Source organism: Microcaecilia unicolor, chromosome 6, assembly GCF_901765095.1.
Source record: "Microcaecilia unicolor chromosome 6, aMicUni1.1, whole genome shotgun sequence".
In the NCBI taxonomy this organism is placed as follows: Eukaryota; Metazoa; Chordata; class Amphibia; order Gymnophiona; family Siphonopidae; genus Microcaecilia; species Microcaecilia unicolor.
The window spans coordinates 308581272-308596039 of record NC_044036.1 but is presented as its reverse complement, the minus strand read 5'-3'; the positions used below and the strand labels follow the sequence as shown (position 1 = coordinate 308596039).

Below are 14768 nucleotides of genomic sequence, written 5' to 3'. Positions count from 1 at the left end.
GTGGGTCCTGGACCTAATCAGAGAAGGTTACCGATTGGAATTCGGTGCCCCGGTGAGAGACGTGTTTTTGGAGTCCTGATGCGGCAGTGCCGTCAAACGGGCGATGGTAGAGGAGACCTTGCAAGTCTTGCTGCACCTCGGAGCGGTGATCCTGGTGCCTCCCGCCGAACGCGGCCGCTACTCCATTTATTTTGTGGTGCCTCGAAAAGGCAGGTCTTTCAGATCGATCCTCGACTTACGGAGAGTCAATGAGGCTTTAAGAGTGCGTCATTTTCGCATGGAAACCCTGCGCTCTGTCATTGCAGCGGTACAGCCAGGAGAGTTTCTCAAGTCTCTGGACCTAAAAGAAGCTTATTTGCACATTCCTATGTGGCCCCCGCATCAGTGGTTTCTCTGGTTTGCGGTGTTGGGACAACATTTCCAGTTTCGGACCTTGCCTTTCGGCCTAGCCACAGCTCCCCATACCTTTTTCCAAGGTAATGGTGATGGTAGCTGCCTATCTCAGGCGAGAGGGTATCAAAGTTCACCCTTATCTCGACGACTGGCTCATCAGAGTGGATTCGGTAGACTAAAGTCATCTTGTCACAGCCAGAGTGGTTACACTCCTGCAGACTCTAGGCTGGGTGGTCAATATACCCAAAAGTCACCTGACCCCCCTCTGTCTCTCGAGTATTTGGGGGTCTGGTTCGACATGGCCTCGGGGTTTGTCTTTCTCCCCGACCACAGGCGGTGCAAGCTTCAGAATCAGGTGTGTCTGCTCCTGCGGATGCCTCTCCCTCGAGCTTGGGACTTCGTCCAGCTGCTGGGGTCGATGGCGGCCACCTTGGCGGTGGTTCCCTGGGCGAGAGCGCATATGAGGCCACTGCAGATTGCCCTCCTCCTTCAATGGTCTCCGATTTCCCAGGAATATCAACGTGGGCTAACATGGCTCCCTGCGGCCCGGCACAGTATGGATTGGTGGCTCTCCGACAGGATGCTGTGACAAGGAATGCCATTCGCGCTTCCTTCTTGGTGCCTGGTGATAACGGATGCCAGCCTTTTGGGCTGGGGAGCGCATTGCCAGGGAAGCTATGCTCAGGGTCAGTGGACACCTGTGGAAGTGGGGTGGTCCATCAATCGCTTGGAACTGAGAGCGATATTCCAGGCTCTTATGGCCTTCACAAGACTCTGAAGGGGCTTGCTGTCCGTGTTCTGTCAGACAACACGACGGTGGCCTACATAAATTGTCAGGGCGGCACTCAGTGCAGGGCCCTGGCTGCGGAGGCCGCTCAGATTTGCCACTGGGCCAAGCTCCACCTGCAGCTTCTGTCAGCAGCTCACATAGCAGGTCAGAGCAACGTGCAAGCCGATTTTTCTCAGCAGGCATCAAATCGACCTTACGGAATGGGAACTGGCAAAAGAAGTTTTTCTTCAGATTTGTGCCAAATGGGGGATTCACGGAATGGATCTAATGGCGTCAAGTGCAAATGCCAAAGTCCCTCGCTTTTTCAGCAGAAGGAGAGATCCTCGCTCGGCGGGGTTGGATGCATTGGCTCAACCCTGGCCCTCGGGCCTCCTATATGTGTTCCCTCCTTGGCCCTTGATAGGGCGAGTCCTCATGCGGATTCGACTACACCGGGGATTGGTGATTCTCATCACTCCGGACTGGCCAAGGCGTCCGTGGTATGCAGATCTCCGCTGGATGATGGTGGAGGCTTCATTTCCTTTGCCTCTGGTGCCGAACCTGTTGGTTCAAGGTCCGGTGTCTATGGAGGATCCCTGCCGATTTGGTCTTACGGCTTGGCTCTTGAGAGGGCGCAATTGAGAGATAAGGGCTACTCTAACAAGGCCATCTCCACTCTCTTGCAGGCCCGCAAGTGGTCTACCTCCGCAGCTTATGCTCGGATCTGGCGCAAGTTTGAGGCGTGGTGTGTTTCAAAGGCGATCACACCCACGTGGGCTACAGTCTCGCTGGTGCTGGACGTTTTGCAGGATGGCTTACAAAAAGGTCTGCCTTAGTTCCCTGCGGGTTCAAGTGGCAGCATTGCCATGCTTTCGAGGGGAAGTCTCGGGCTTATCCCTTGCTGCTCATCCGGACATTGCCTGATTTCTTAGAGGGGCGCTTCGTCTCCGTCCTCCTGTGCGGTCACCTTGTCCGACCTGGAACCTGGGGCTGATGTTGAAGGCTCTCCCGTTCGCCTTTCGAGCCACTTAAGCGAGCTTTGGAGAAGGATGTGACTCTCAAGACAGTCTTTTTGGTGGCCATGACATTGGCTAGACGCGTGTCTGAGCTTCAGGCGCTGTCCTGTCGGGACCCTTTTCTACAATTCTCGGAGTCTGGACTAACGGTATGTACAGTGCCTTCCTTCCTTCCTTCCTAAAGTGGTTTCAGCGTTTCACCTGAACCAGTCCATTTTTCTTCCTTCCTTTTCTAGGGAAGATTTTCCAGATTCCTCTGGACAATTACATCTTTTTGCATGTCTGCATGGCTCTGTTGCAGTATCTACAGATATCAAATGACTTCAGGACTTCTGATCACCTTTTTGTATTGTTGTCAGGTCCTCGACACGGGTGTCCGGTGTCTAAGGCCACTATAGCCTGTTGGCTCAAGGAAGTCATTTTTTCTGCATATCTGCTTTCAGGACGGTCTCCACTTGAAACGTTTAGGACGCATTCCACGAGAGCGATTTCCTCCTCGTGGGCTGAAACGGGTGCACTCTCTCTTCAAGAGATCTGTAGAGCGTCTACTTGGGCTTCTCAGCTCTCATTTGTCTGGCATTACAGGCTGGATGTTGCAGCGAAGCAGGACGCGCATTTTGGAGCACAAGTGCTTGCTCGGGGAGTGGCCTGTTCCCACCCTAAGTAGGGGAGTGCTTTTGTACATCCCATCAGTTAATGAATTCATCTGCTGCTGATGACAAGGAAGGGAAAATTTGGTTCTTACTTTGGTAATTTTCTTTCCTTTAGTCACAGCAGATGAATCCATGATCCTTCCCTGTCTGACTTTGTTTTTTGTTCAGATCTTTCATGCAGATATTGTATCTCATCAGGAGGAGTTGAAGACCAGCTCTCAGAGCTTCTACATGCTGTTCTATTGCAGGAGGTTGAGTTCGTCCCTCCTTTGTGTGGTTATTGCTCCGGTTCTGGGGCATTTGTTCGCTGTGAGGAAACTTTATGTTATTCTACCTTTATGATTCACTCTGCTTTGGAAATTTCAAATACTGAAGGCAGATGGGGCTAGCCGTCCAAGGGTCACTGTGGTCCTTCAGTGTTCTCTATCTCCACCTTCTGGTAGGCGGATACAGCCCATCAGTTAATGGATTCATCTGCTGTGACTAAAGGAAAGAAAATTACCAAGGTAAGAACCTAATTTTCCCATTTTACCTTTCAGGAGAAGCTTGAACAGCAATATTCCCAGAGCTACAAGCAGGTAGTGATGTTAGAAGATGAACTTGTCCAAACACGGGGTATTAAGGATCAGCTTCATAAATATGTAAGAGAGCTAGAACAGGCAAATGATGACTTGGAGCGAGCTAAACGGTGAGTCTTGTTAGTAACTTTTCCTGTACAGTGTCTTAAACAATCATGTAATGTGTCTAGTATATTTGTGAAGCACAAAGTTTTTTTCACAGCAAGTATTAATGTTTTAAAATAAAAAATTTGCTTATTCCCTCGAGAAAGTAATATTAGCCACATCATACTACTACGACTAATTTCTATAGTACTACTAGATGTGTGCAATGATGTACCTGATGTTTTTGTACCGGGAGGGTTGAGTGACTTGCCCAAGGTCACAAGGAGCTTGCAGTGGGAATCAAACCCAGGTTGCCAAGATCAAAGCCCACTGCACTAACCATTAGGCTACTCCTCCACTCCTGTCGTCTGGCACTAGTGAGGGTCATTTAATAGAAACCTCTATAAAAACCTAGACCTTTCCTGGCACACTTGGGATTTCCCTAAAAGTGTGAAGAGAAAGAGTGGGAAGTTGACCATGGATACAGAAAAACACAAACATGTGAAGAGAAAAGTGGGAGGTTGACCATGGATACCAAAGACTGGAGAGCTGAACACCTTTAATCAAACGTTTGATTAAAAATGTTCATCTCTCCAGTCTTTGGTATTCGTGGTCAACCTCCCACTCTTTCTCTTCATATGTTTGTGTTTTTCTGTGGGACGTTTGAGTTTTCCACTTAGGCCGATTCTTCTGGACACTTGGGATTTCCCTCCCATGGTTGTAACATGAAGTAACCTTGGTCCTCCTTTGCCATAGATGACATTGGATTTAGGTTATTTTTCAGAGAAGAATGTTCTCCATCAACAAGCAGGATTGAATTGTACACAGTGATAACTGTGTCAGAACAGTACTCCCATAGTGCAGAGTTAAAAGTAAAGTTCTAAGTGTGTGCAGCCCTGGCCATGTGCTCAGAGCCTGCAGTCTCTGTTTTGTTTTAAATATTGTATTGAATATATTTGCACAAAAATGGATTATTGCTTATTTTAGAGTATTGATCATTTTTTTGGTGCCTTTTAGGTGGCCTGCATGTAGGTTTTCTAGGAGTGTAGTTTGGATAGATTGGAAACAAAGTTGTGATACCCATGTCTTTTTATAAAATACATATGTTTACGGAGTATGCGTACAAATTCACACCATGTTTAGAGCAGGTGTAAATTTGCAGTGGAGGAGTAACTTAGAGTTTAGTAGCTTAGATTGTAACTCCTTCCATTATGTAGCTTCCTACTATTTCAGAACCTGTGGGATAGTTTTTATTTATTTATTTATTTATTGCATTTGTATCCCACATTTTCCCACCTTTTTGCGGGCTCAGTGTGGCTTACAATATATTGTGAATGGTGAAGTACAATTTGTTGCATTACGATTATAGGTTACATAGTGAAGAGTTATGGGAAGACAAAGTCAACGTCGAAATATAGTATGGGGAGTAGAACAATGTAATGTAACAATGGGGAATTGATAGGGCGATAAAACAATAACAAGAGGGTAGAGATTTAGGTGTGGTGAGAATACGGTGGAAGAGAACTCAGAAGAGTGTACTGATACATTTCTCTTAGTGTGTGTGGACTTCATGTTTTTTGATCCTTGCAGTAAGTTTTCTCAAAGAGATGAGTCTTCAATAGTTTGCGGAAGTCGGTTAGTTCGTAGATCGTTTTCAGGTTGCGTGGTAGTGTATTCCAGAGTTGCGTGCTCTTATAAGAGAAGGTTGATGCGTGCAGTACTTTGTATTTTATGCTTTTGCACTTAGGAAAGTGGAGATTGAGGAGAGTTCGGGATGATCTTTTAGCGTTTCTGGGTGGCAGGTCTATTAAATCAGACATGTATGCAGGGGCTTCACCGTGGATGATTTTGTGGACTAAGGTGCATACTTTAAAAGTGATACGTTCCTTGAGTGGGAGCCAGTGTAGTTTCTCACGTAAGGGTTTTGCACTTTCGTATTTTGGTTTTCCGAAGATGAGTCTGGCTGCTGTATTCTGGGCTGTTTGAAGTTTCCTCAGTATTTGTTCTTTGCAGCCTGCATATAGTGAGTTGCAGTAGTCCAGATGACTGAGTACGAGTGATTGTACTAGACTGCGGAAGACAGATCTTGGAAAGAATGGTTTTATTCTTTTCAATTTCCACATGGAGTAGAACATCTTTTTGGTTGTGTTGTTCGCATAATTCTCGAGTGTCAGGTGGCGATCAATAGTGACTCTAAGGATTTTTAAGGTTTCTGAGATTGGCAGATTTAGTTTAGGTGTGTTAATAGCGGTAAATTTATTCGTGTTGTATTGGGAGGTAAGTACGAGGCATTGAGTTTTTTCTGCGTTCAGTTTCAGTCGGAATGCATCTGCCCAGGTTTTCATAATGTGTAGACTTTGGTTGATTTCGTTGGAGATTTCGTTAATGTTTTGTTTGAAAGGAATGTAAATCGTTACATCATCGGCATATATGTATGGGTTGAGGTTATAGTTTGATAGAAGTTTTGCCAGGGGGATCATCATTAGGTTGAAAATGGTTGGCGAGAGGGGGGATCCCTGCGGTACTCCGCTTTTCGGTGTCCATGCTGCAGACGTGGTTGAATTTGATGTGACCTGATATGAGCGTAAGGTTAAGAACCTTTTGAACCAGTTTAGGACATTGCCTCCGATGCCAAAATATTCAAGAATGTGTAGTAGGATTCCGTGGTCAACCATATCAAAGGCACTTGACATGTCAAATTGTAAGAGGAGTATATTGGTGCCGGTTGCAATCATTTGTTTAAATTTGGTCATTAGGGTAATTAATACTGTTTCTGTGCTGTGATTAGACCGGAATCCTGATTGGGCATCATACAGTATGGAGAACTTGTTGAGATAGTCCGTGAGTTGTTCGGTTACCATCCCTTCGGTTATTTTGGTTAATAGTGGTATAGATGCTACTGGTCTGTAGTTAGTTATTTCTCTTGCGTTTTTCTTTGTGTCTTTGGGTATTGGGGTGAGTAAAATGTTTCATTTTTCCTTTGGGAAAAGTCAGTTTTGTAGCATGAAATTCACGTGGTTTGTTAGGTCTATTATGAATTGTTGAGGAGCTGATTTCATGAGGTTGTTAGGGCAGATGTCTAGTTTGCATTGGGATTTGGCGAATCTTTGGAGCGTTTTAGAGATGAGGTCTTCTGACAGTAATTCGAATTCGGTCCAGGTCCTGTCTGCTGGATATATTCCGTCTTCTGGGTCTAGACAGTTTAGGAGTGTTGCGTATTCAATAGGGCTGGTGGGTATTTTAAGTCGTAATTGTATGATTTTCTCCTTGAAGTATTTCGCGAGGTCATCGACCCCTGGTGTATCCTTGCTGAGGTTTGTAACTGGTGTGGTGTCTAGCAATTTATTTACAAGGTGGAAGAGTTTGTGTGTGTCTTTGTAGTTTGGTCCAATTATTGTTTTGTAGTGTAGTCTTTTAGTCTGTTTAATGGTGTATTTGTATTTCCTCCGAAGTGATTTCCAGGCATTCAGTGTGTATTCATCTTTCTTTTAGTTCCATGCGCGTTCTAGTTTTCTGACTTGTGTTTTGAGTTCTTTCAGCTCTTTGGTGAACCATGGATTAGGTTTTTTCCTATGAGATATTCTGGTTTGGATTGGAGCAATTGTGTCTAATGTTGTCCTACATATGTCTTCCCAGTCTTGGAGGAATTGAATGGTATCTGTATTTGTTGACCATTCGTTTTGGTAGACCTGTTGCCAGAATATTGTGGGGTCTCTTTTTCCTCTCGTGGTGTATGTTGTTCGTTCATGTTTGATGACTGCGTTTTTGTGTATTTTTCGCCAGTGGAGGGAGACATATGCTTTATGGTGGTCTGTCCATGGTGTGGGTATCCATCTTGTGTCTGTAAGTAGGAGAGTTGAGTCTGGGTCGAATTTGTGTGTGATGATGTCCAATGTGTGTCCTTTTTCGTGTGTTGGTTGGGTGTTAGGTGCGTGTAAGTCCCAGAGTTTTAAGAATTCTTTGCATTCTTGTGTGCCTGTTGAGGTGTCGTCCTCAAGGTGTAGGTTGATATCTCCTATTATGAGGATGTTTGAGGCAGAGACACATGCGTTTGAGATGAAGTCCATGAGTTGCGTTTGGGAGTCTTTCCATTTTCCTGGTGGCCTGTAGAATAGGATTGTGTTGAGGTGTCCTTGTAGGTTCGGATGAGTGATTCTTGTTGAGGCAATTTCGAGTTGTGGTGAGGTGGCTTCGCCTGTGGTTGTTACGGTGAATTCAGATTTGTAAATTATGGCTATTCTGCCACCTCTTTTTCCATTTCTTGCCCAATGGGTGATTTTGTATTCTGGTGGGCATGTCTCTATGATGGCGGGGTCTGTAGGGCCATGGAAACATGTTTCCGTGATGAACAGAAGGTCTAGATTTTCTGTGGTAATCCAGTCTAGTATGTCTACTGAATTGCTTACTGCTGATCTTGCATTGATCAACCAGCAGGTGGAGATAGACAACTGAAAACTGAGCTGAGACATCTCTATTGGCGTCCAGTCCTGCTCCTCAGTATTTTCTATCTCCAGCTCTGAGTGATTTGCTCCTGGTCCAGTTGGTCAGCTGGTCCCCAGTTGAGCTTTGTGGATGGCTTGTCTTCAGAGTCATAGCTGGAGGTCTTCAAATCCATGTCTGTGGTGCCTTGCGAATTTACTAATTACTTCCCTTCACCTCTCCCCTATTTCTTGTGGAGCTCTCCTTCTCCAACACAAGAACCTTTAAAAAAAAAAAGTTTGCTAAAGAGTGTGTATCAGTCCTGAGCTTTTCTCATCTGTGGTAGGACTTGTGGAGACTGAACTTGAGGGGAGCTGCTGGCAGTTTTTGACTTGGAACTGCTTGGAGGGCTGCAAGTTCTACTTGGTGCTGGGGTGGGATCCCGAATCACCACTTAGGATATCGTGTGCTGCGCTATTGACAGGCGGGGTGAAAGGCAACTCCCACAGAGGCAGTTAAGTGGTTCCCACTGTAGAACCTGCTAGTCGGTGTCAAGGTGTTTGCAGTGCATGCAAGCCAGGAATCCCGTGGGATGCGGAAGAAACGGTCAGCGGCAGCACATTATTGGATTCAATACAGCATTCGAATATGCCAGGGTCTTCAGGCTCTCCGGCAGGGCTTGTTTGCAGTTTGATGTTGGAGAGTGCGGGAGCAGGTGCCATTATGTTGGGGCCAACTGACAGTGAGGCGCAGCCTCTGGTTGATCACGCACGGAGCATAACTGCCATTTTACAGCCTTGGGGCCCAACAGAGCATTCAGCTGCTTTGGGATCTTTGTTTTCTCTGGAGTTTATATTGCTCTTATACCAGGCCTGCTTACTGAAGCAGGAACAGTCAGTGCAAGGTGCTTCAGTTTCTTGTCCCGCTGCCCCTCTGGCTCCTAAGAGATCTCATTTAGACCTCCGGGAGCGGGCAGATGAGGCTTTCTCTGCCTCTCCCTCCTTAACTGATGTGGTCTCGGTCTACACAGAGGAGCCATCGTTGAAGGAGCTGTTGGAGGAGGGGGATAATCTGAAAGTACTGAGGTTATTTCACAAAGAGGAGCTCAGCACTATTATTTCTGAGGCACAGGTGGTTCTTTCCATCTGAGGAGCCTTCTGCTTCTGCGTCAGGAGTTCCATCTTCATTGATCGTGAGAGGGCTTAGAGGTTCGTCTAAGGCCTTCCCGATGCATCCAAACATTTAGGACCTGATTACAGCAGAATGGGTCTCACCAAACACAGGATTGAGAGTGGGAAGAGCCATGGCTCGCCTCTATCTGTTAGTTCTGGAGGAGAAAGATAAATTGCAGCTTCCCAGGGTGGACTCCTCAGTTACAGTGGTGACTAAGAAGACCACCTTGCCAATGGAAGGTAGCATTGCCTTTAAAGATCTACAGGGTGGGAAGCTAGAAGGTTCACTGGATCAAGCCTTTGAAGTGGCCTCTTAGTGCCTTCAAGTGACAGTGTGCAACTTGTTCTTGGCAAAAACATGCCTGAAGTGGCATCAGTAGTCTGCAACACAAGATGGGCACCATGACACCCAGCTGGAAGCAGGGTTGGCCTTCTTGACAGATGGTATTTGACATGTTAAGGCCCGCAGTATGTCTTTGGCTGTCATGGCACGTTGACAACTTTGGTTACGGCATTGGTCAGTGGATGCAGCATCAAAGTCATAAGAACATAAGAGTAGCCATACTGGGTCAGACCAATGGTCCATCTAGCCCAGTATCCTGTTTTCCAAACAGTGGACAAGCCTAGTCACAAATTCCTGGCAGAAATTGTGGCAACACTATACTACAAATCCCAGGGCAAGCAGTTTCTTCCCATGTCTCAATAGCGTCTAGTTAAATTCCCCTTTTGGGGCAAGTGGCTATTTGGAGAAGATCTCAGTAACTTGGTGAAAGAACTGGGGGGAAACTAAGCTACAATGGTTGCCGGAGGATAAGCTGAAAGCCTCTGGTCATCTGTCCAGGGGGCTCTCAATCTTAATTTGGAGATAGCAGAGGATACCGGTCTGGTTATCAGTAATATGGCAGAAGTCCCACTTTCAGACATGCCAATCTTCCTTTCGTGTGGACAGGAAGTCCTCCTCTCGGTCAGCTAGAGTGCCCAATGACTCCAGAGCTTTACAGTGATACGAGGCTAGTCCATTCTTCTCTTCCTTCGGTGGGAGGACATCTTCAGGAGTTTCAGAAAGAGTGGGCCAAAATCACATCAGACCAGTAGGTTCTCGATATTCTTACAGAAGGTTACAAGTTGGTGTTCTCCCACCTCGTTGCTCCTCTCTTCTTGAAGTCTCCTTGTTGAAAGGAAACCAAGGCGGTCAAGGTTCAGACCACTGTAGATTCCTTGCTTAAGTTCCGGACCATTGTTCCAGTTCCCCAGACCAAATGGGGACAAGGGAAATACTCTGTCTACTTCATTGTCCCAAAGAAGGGAAGCACATTTCCTTTGGTCTCGGATCTTAATGGTCTAAACCACTGTCTCTGAGTGTCTTGCTTTTGCATGGATTCACTAATAGCAGTCATAGCCTCAGTTCAAGCAGGAGAATTTCTTGCTATTGTCAAGCTCAAGGAGGCGCACTTGCATACACCTATATGGCTGCCGCATCAGAGGTTTCTATATTTTGCAGTTCTAGACCATCGCTTCCAGTTCAGGGCTTTGCCCTTCTGCCTTGCCATGGCTCCTGGAATGTTTACCAAGGTTATGGTGGCGGTGGCAGCCTACTTCAGCACCAGGAATCGGAGTTCAGTCATATCTTGACTGCCTCATTCATGTGTTGTCCTATTCAGACAGCGTGGCGGCGACAGACAGTTGTCCGTCTTCAGCAGTTGTTGGATAGGGTTATCAATTTCAAGAAGAGCAGACTAACTCCATTATAGATTCTGGAGTATCTGGGCATTCTATTCGACACAGCACGGGAAAGGATCTGTCTCATGGAGCGCAGGAGGTCAAAGCAGATTCAACAGATCTGTCTTCTCAGTCAAGGCAGACCCAGGGTCTGGGGCTAAGTCCAGGTTCTGGGGTCAGTGACAGCTGCGTACGTCTAGTAGCGCTATAGAAATGATAAGTAGTAGTAGTAGTAGTGTGTCTTCTCTGCTGCTGGTCTCGGGTGTCACAGAAATACAACTTTCGTCTGGCAACCAGCATCCAAGGAAGATGGAGTATGCAGTGGCAGTTGTCACCCAGGAATTTGACTGTTGGAGCTCCCTTTCTGATAACACAATGGGAGGTGGTGACAACAGACGCCAGCATGTCAGGTTGGGGAGCTCATTACAACTTCCATCTGGCACAGGGCACCTGGATGGAACTGGAGTCTCAGTGGTCGATAAATCACTTGGAGTTCAGGGCAGTGTGGAAATGCCTTACAAGATTTTGCTTCCTTTCTGGCAAGAGCCTAGGTTCAAGTTTTCTCTGGCAATGCGATGGCAGTGGTCTATCAACAAACAAGGCAGGACCCGCAGGCATCCGATGGCAACGGAGGCGGTCTCCCTCATGTGTTGGGCAGAGAAAAATCTACTTTGGTCATCATGGACATTCTCAGCAGGCACTCCTTGGACCCAGGAGAACGGGAACTATCCAGCCAAGGATTACGCTGATAGTGGACCGATGGAGTTCTCTGCTTCTGGACTTGATGACAAAGAAAAGGAATGCCTATGTGCCCAAGTACTTCAGCCATTGGAAAGAGCTAGGTTTGATGGGCATCAATGCCCTACTGGAGCCCTGGCCAGAGACACATCTGGCCTTGGCATTATGGTAGGCTGGGTGTGTCTTCCCTCCTTGGCCTTATGATAGGCCAGGCATTGAAAAGGATTGCATTGCACTGGGGTTAAATATTGCTTGTAGCCCTGGATTGGTCACAGGCTGTAGTATGCAGACCTGATTCGACTGCTGGACAGTAGTCTTCACAGTCTTCTGCAGGTACACAGCCTGCTGAAGCAAGATCTGGTGCTCATGGAGTGTCTGTGCCCCTTCGGTCTTAAAGCTTGGCCATTGAAAGGGCTTGGTTGAGACGAAAAGGTAATTCTGATTCGATCATTGCTACCTTACTTCAGGCTCGGAAACACTGTACATCCATGGTGTATGCGAGGGTGTGGTGGACGTTCGAGGGCTGGTGTTCTGAGCGCGGACTTTCTTCCTTCTCTTTTGAGATTACGCACATCCTAGCATTTCTCCAGGCAGGCCTTCAGAACGGATTGGCATTGGGTTCTCTAAAAACTCAGGTTGTTTCAGGGGCTGACTACAGAAAACATCTCTAGCCACTCACTTGGGTATCATCAATTGTTGTGGGCCGCTTGCGGCCTCCTTTTCATATGCTGTGTCCAAACTGGAACCATGGGTGTTGTCAGCGTGTAGGGTTCCAGAACTTCAAGTCTCTCTTGTCGGGATCCCTTTCTTCGCTTTTGGAGGTGTGGGTCTGTTTGTGTTTCTTCTGAAAGTGGTAACAACATTTTATTTCGTAGAGAGGACCAAAAGGCTCAATATTTTTCCTTTAAGCTTCTTGAAGTTTGTAGAGTCCTCATTAGATATGTGGAAGTCATGAATGAGTTTCGCAAATTGGGCAGACTGTGCTTTTTGATAAAGAGTCACATCAGCTTATTTGCTTGCAGGGAAGCAGGCTTTTAAAATCCTTTGTGGGCTCATTCTACGAAGCGTACAGCAACAGCCTAGGCAGAGACTAACTTATGGTCTCCATTGAATATTTGCAAGGCTGCGATGTGGCTGATGCTGCATACCTTTGCTAAGCACTACAGGGTGGATGTTGCAGCATGCTCAGAAGCCAGTTTTGGGATTTCAGTCCCCAGGTTGGCAGTGCCAGGATCCCACCCATTCTAGGGGTTACTTTTGAACATCCCACAGGTTCTGGACTAGTGGAAGGATACATAATGGAAGGAGAAATGAGGTCTTACCTGATAACATTTTCTTTCCATTAGTCGTTCCCACTATTCTAGAGGCCTGCTCAAGGTTTCTGAGATGTTTAGTCTGTGTGAGTAATGGGTCAAAACGACTGTCGCCTTGCATGGTGTTTCCTCCATCTCTATTGTTCTCTACAAGTTGTCCAGAGATGAGAGATCCACACATTTGCTCATCTGGTTACTGTTAGGCTAGCAAGTTGTTTAAGGTTGTTGTGTTTGTTCTGATTTTCTCCTTACTGTTTAAGTAAATATTGAGGAGCTGGAGACTGGATGCCAGTGGAGATATGTCTCAGCTCCGTTTTCAGTTCTCTATCTCCACGTGCTGGTTGATGGAGACAACTGTCTAGCAGGTTCTGGAATAGTGGGAAGGACTAATGGGCTGGCCATCCGGCAGTATGCAGTGGCACTGGGTATTGCCGCTGAATATTGCTTCCAATGGCTCAGGACTGTGTATTTAGTGCATGGACAGTCCTGTGGGGTGGAATTTAGATGGAGCCAGCACTTAAGTGGTTAGCAGTGATATTCATTCTGCTAACTGTTAAAGTAAGCAGATTACGTTAGGAGAGCAAAAAAGGGCTGTTCTAAAAAATATTTAAATCTTTTTATTGCAGTTGAAAGTACAGCTTACAGATCAAATGACAAAGGTAAACAAAAGTTCAAAGATATTAAAGAAAACATTTTGTGGACTAGGAAATAACACCCCCAAACCCCTACCCCGACCTTTTCAAATCTACCCACCCCTTCTACGAGGCAATATACTATAACATAAGGATAAAGAATAAAGAGTGTTAAGAGAGCTGTTGTCTGAGCTCTTTAAAGATGGAAGAGACGACTATGGGCTCTGGGTGGAATGGTGGGGTTGTCCTAATTTTATCCGGCGAGTTAACCGGGCACTTGTCTAAATATTAGTCGGTGCCCAATTAACTTCCAGGTAGCGACATGAAGGTCCTGTGTTCGCCCTTCCTTCTCAACCCTCCCTCAGAGCAATGGACCAACACTTCCCTCCCCCCCCCCAAAGAGAAGAAACTGATACATTCTCCTAGGCCCCTTAACCAGTGGAGATTGAAATGTTTTCCAACCCTCATCACCCAGAATGAGGGGTTGCTTCTACATCCCAACCTCCAGTCTCTGGCTGTCATGGCCTGGATGTTGAGAGCTTAGAATTCGCCTCCTTGGGTTTTTCAGAGGGTGTCTCCCGAGTCTTGCTTGCTTCCAGAAAAGATTCCACGAAGAGGTGTTACTTTTTCAAATGGAGGAGATTTGCCATCTGGTGTGACAGCAAGACCCTAGATCCTCTTTCTTGTCCTACACAGACCCTGCTTGAATACTTTCTACGCTTATCAGAGTCTGGCCTCAAAACCAACTCAGTAAGGGTTCATCTTAGTACGATTAGTGCCTCTCATCGCCGTGTAGAGGGTAAGCCTATCTCTGGACAGCCTTTGGTTGTTCGCTTCATGAGAGGTTTGCTTTTGTCAAAGCCCCCTATCAAATCTCCAACAGTGTCATGTGATCTCAACGTCGTTCTCACCCAGCTGATGAAAGCTCCTTTTGAACCACTGAATACCTGTCATCTGAAGTACTTGACCTGGAAGGTAATTTTCTTGGTGACTGTTATTTCAGCTCGTAGGGTCAGTGAGCTTCAGGCCTTGGTAGTACATGCATCTTATATATAATTTCATTACAATAGAGTAGTCCTCCGCATGCACCCTAAGTTCCTGCCAAAGGTGGTGTCGGAGTTCCATCTGAACCAGTCAGTTGTCTTGCCAACATTTTTTCCCTGTCCTCATACCTGCCCTGGCGAAAGCAGTTTGCATATCTTGGACTACAAGAGAGCAATGGCCTTTTACGTGGAGCAGACAAAGCCCTTTAGACAGTCTGCCCAGTTGTTTGTTTCTGTTG

At 46.4% G+C, this 14768-nt stretch overlaps 1 protein-coding gene across 4 annotated transcripts in view; it reads left to right on the top strand.

Moving 5' to 3' along the window:
* NDEL1 (nudE neurodevelopment protein 1 like 1) overlaps positions 1–14768 on the top strand; it is a 147479-nt gene that overhangs the window by 50669 nt on the left and 82042 nt on the right. For all 4 annotated transcript variants that reach the window (XR_003942634.1, XM_030208115.1, XM_030208114.1 and 1 more), the window contains exon 4: positions 3371–3519. Coding sequence is in view for 3 of the 4 variants with exons in the window: in XM_030208115.1 (XP_030063975.1) it covers positions 3371–3519 (149 nt within the window). In the remaining variant the exon portion in view is untranslated. The remainder of the gene's footprint in view (positions 1–3370; positions 3520–14768) is intronic.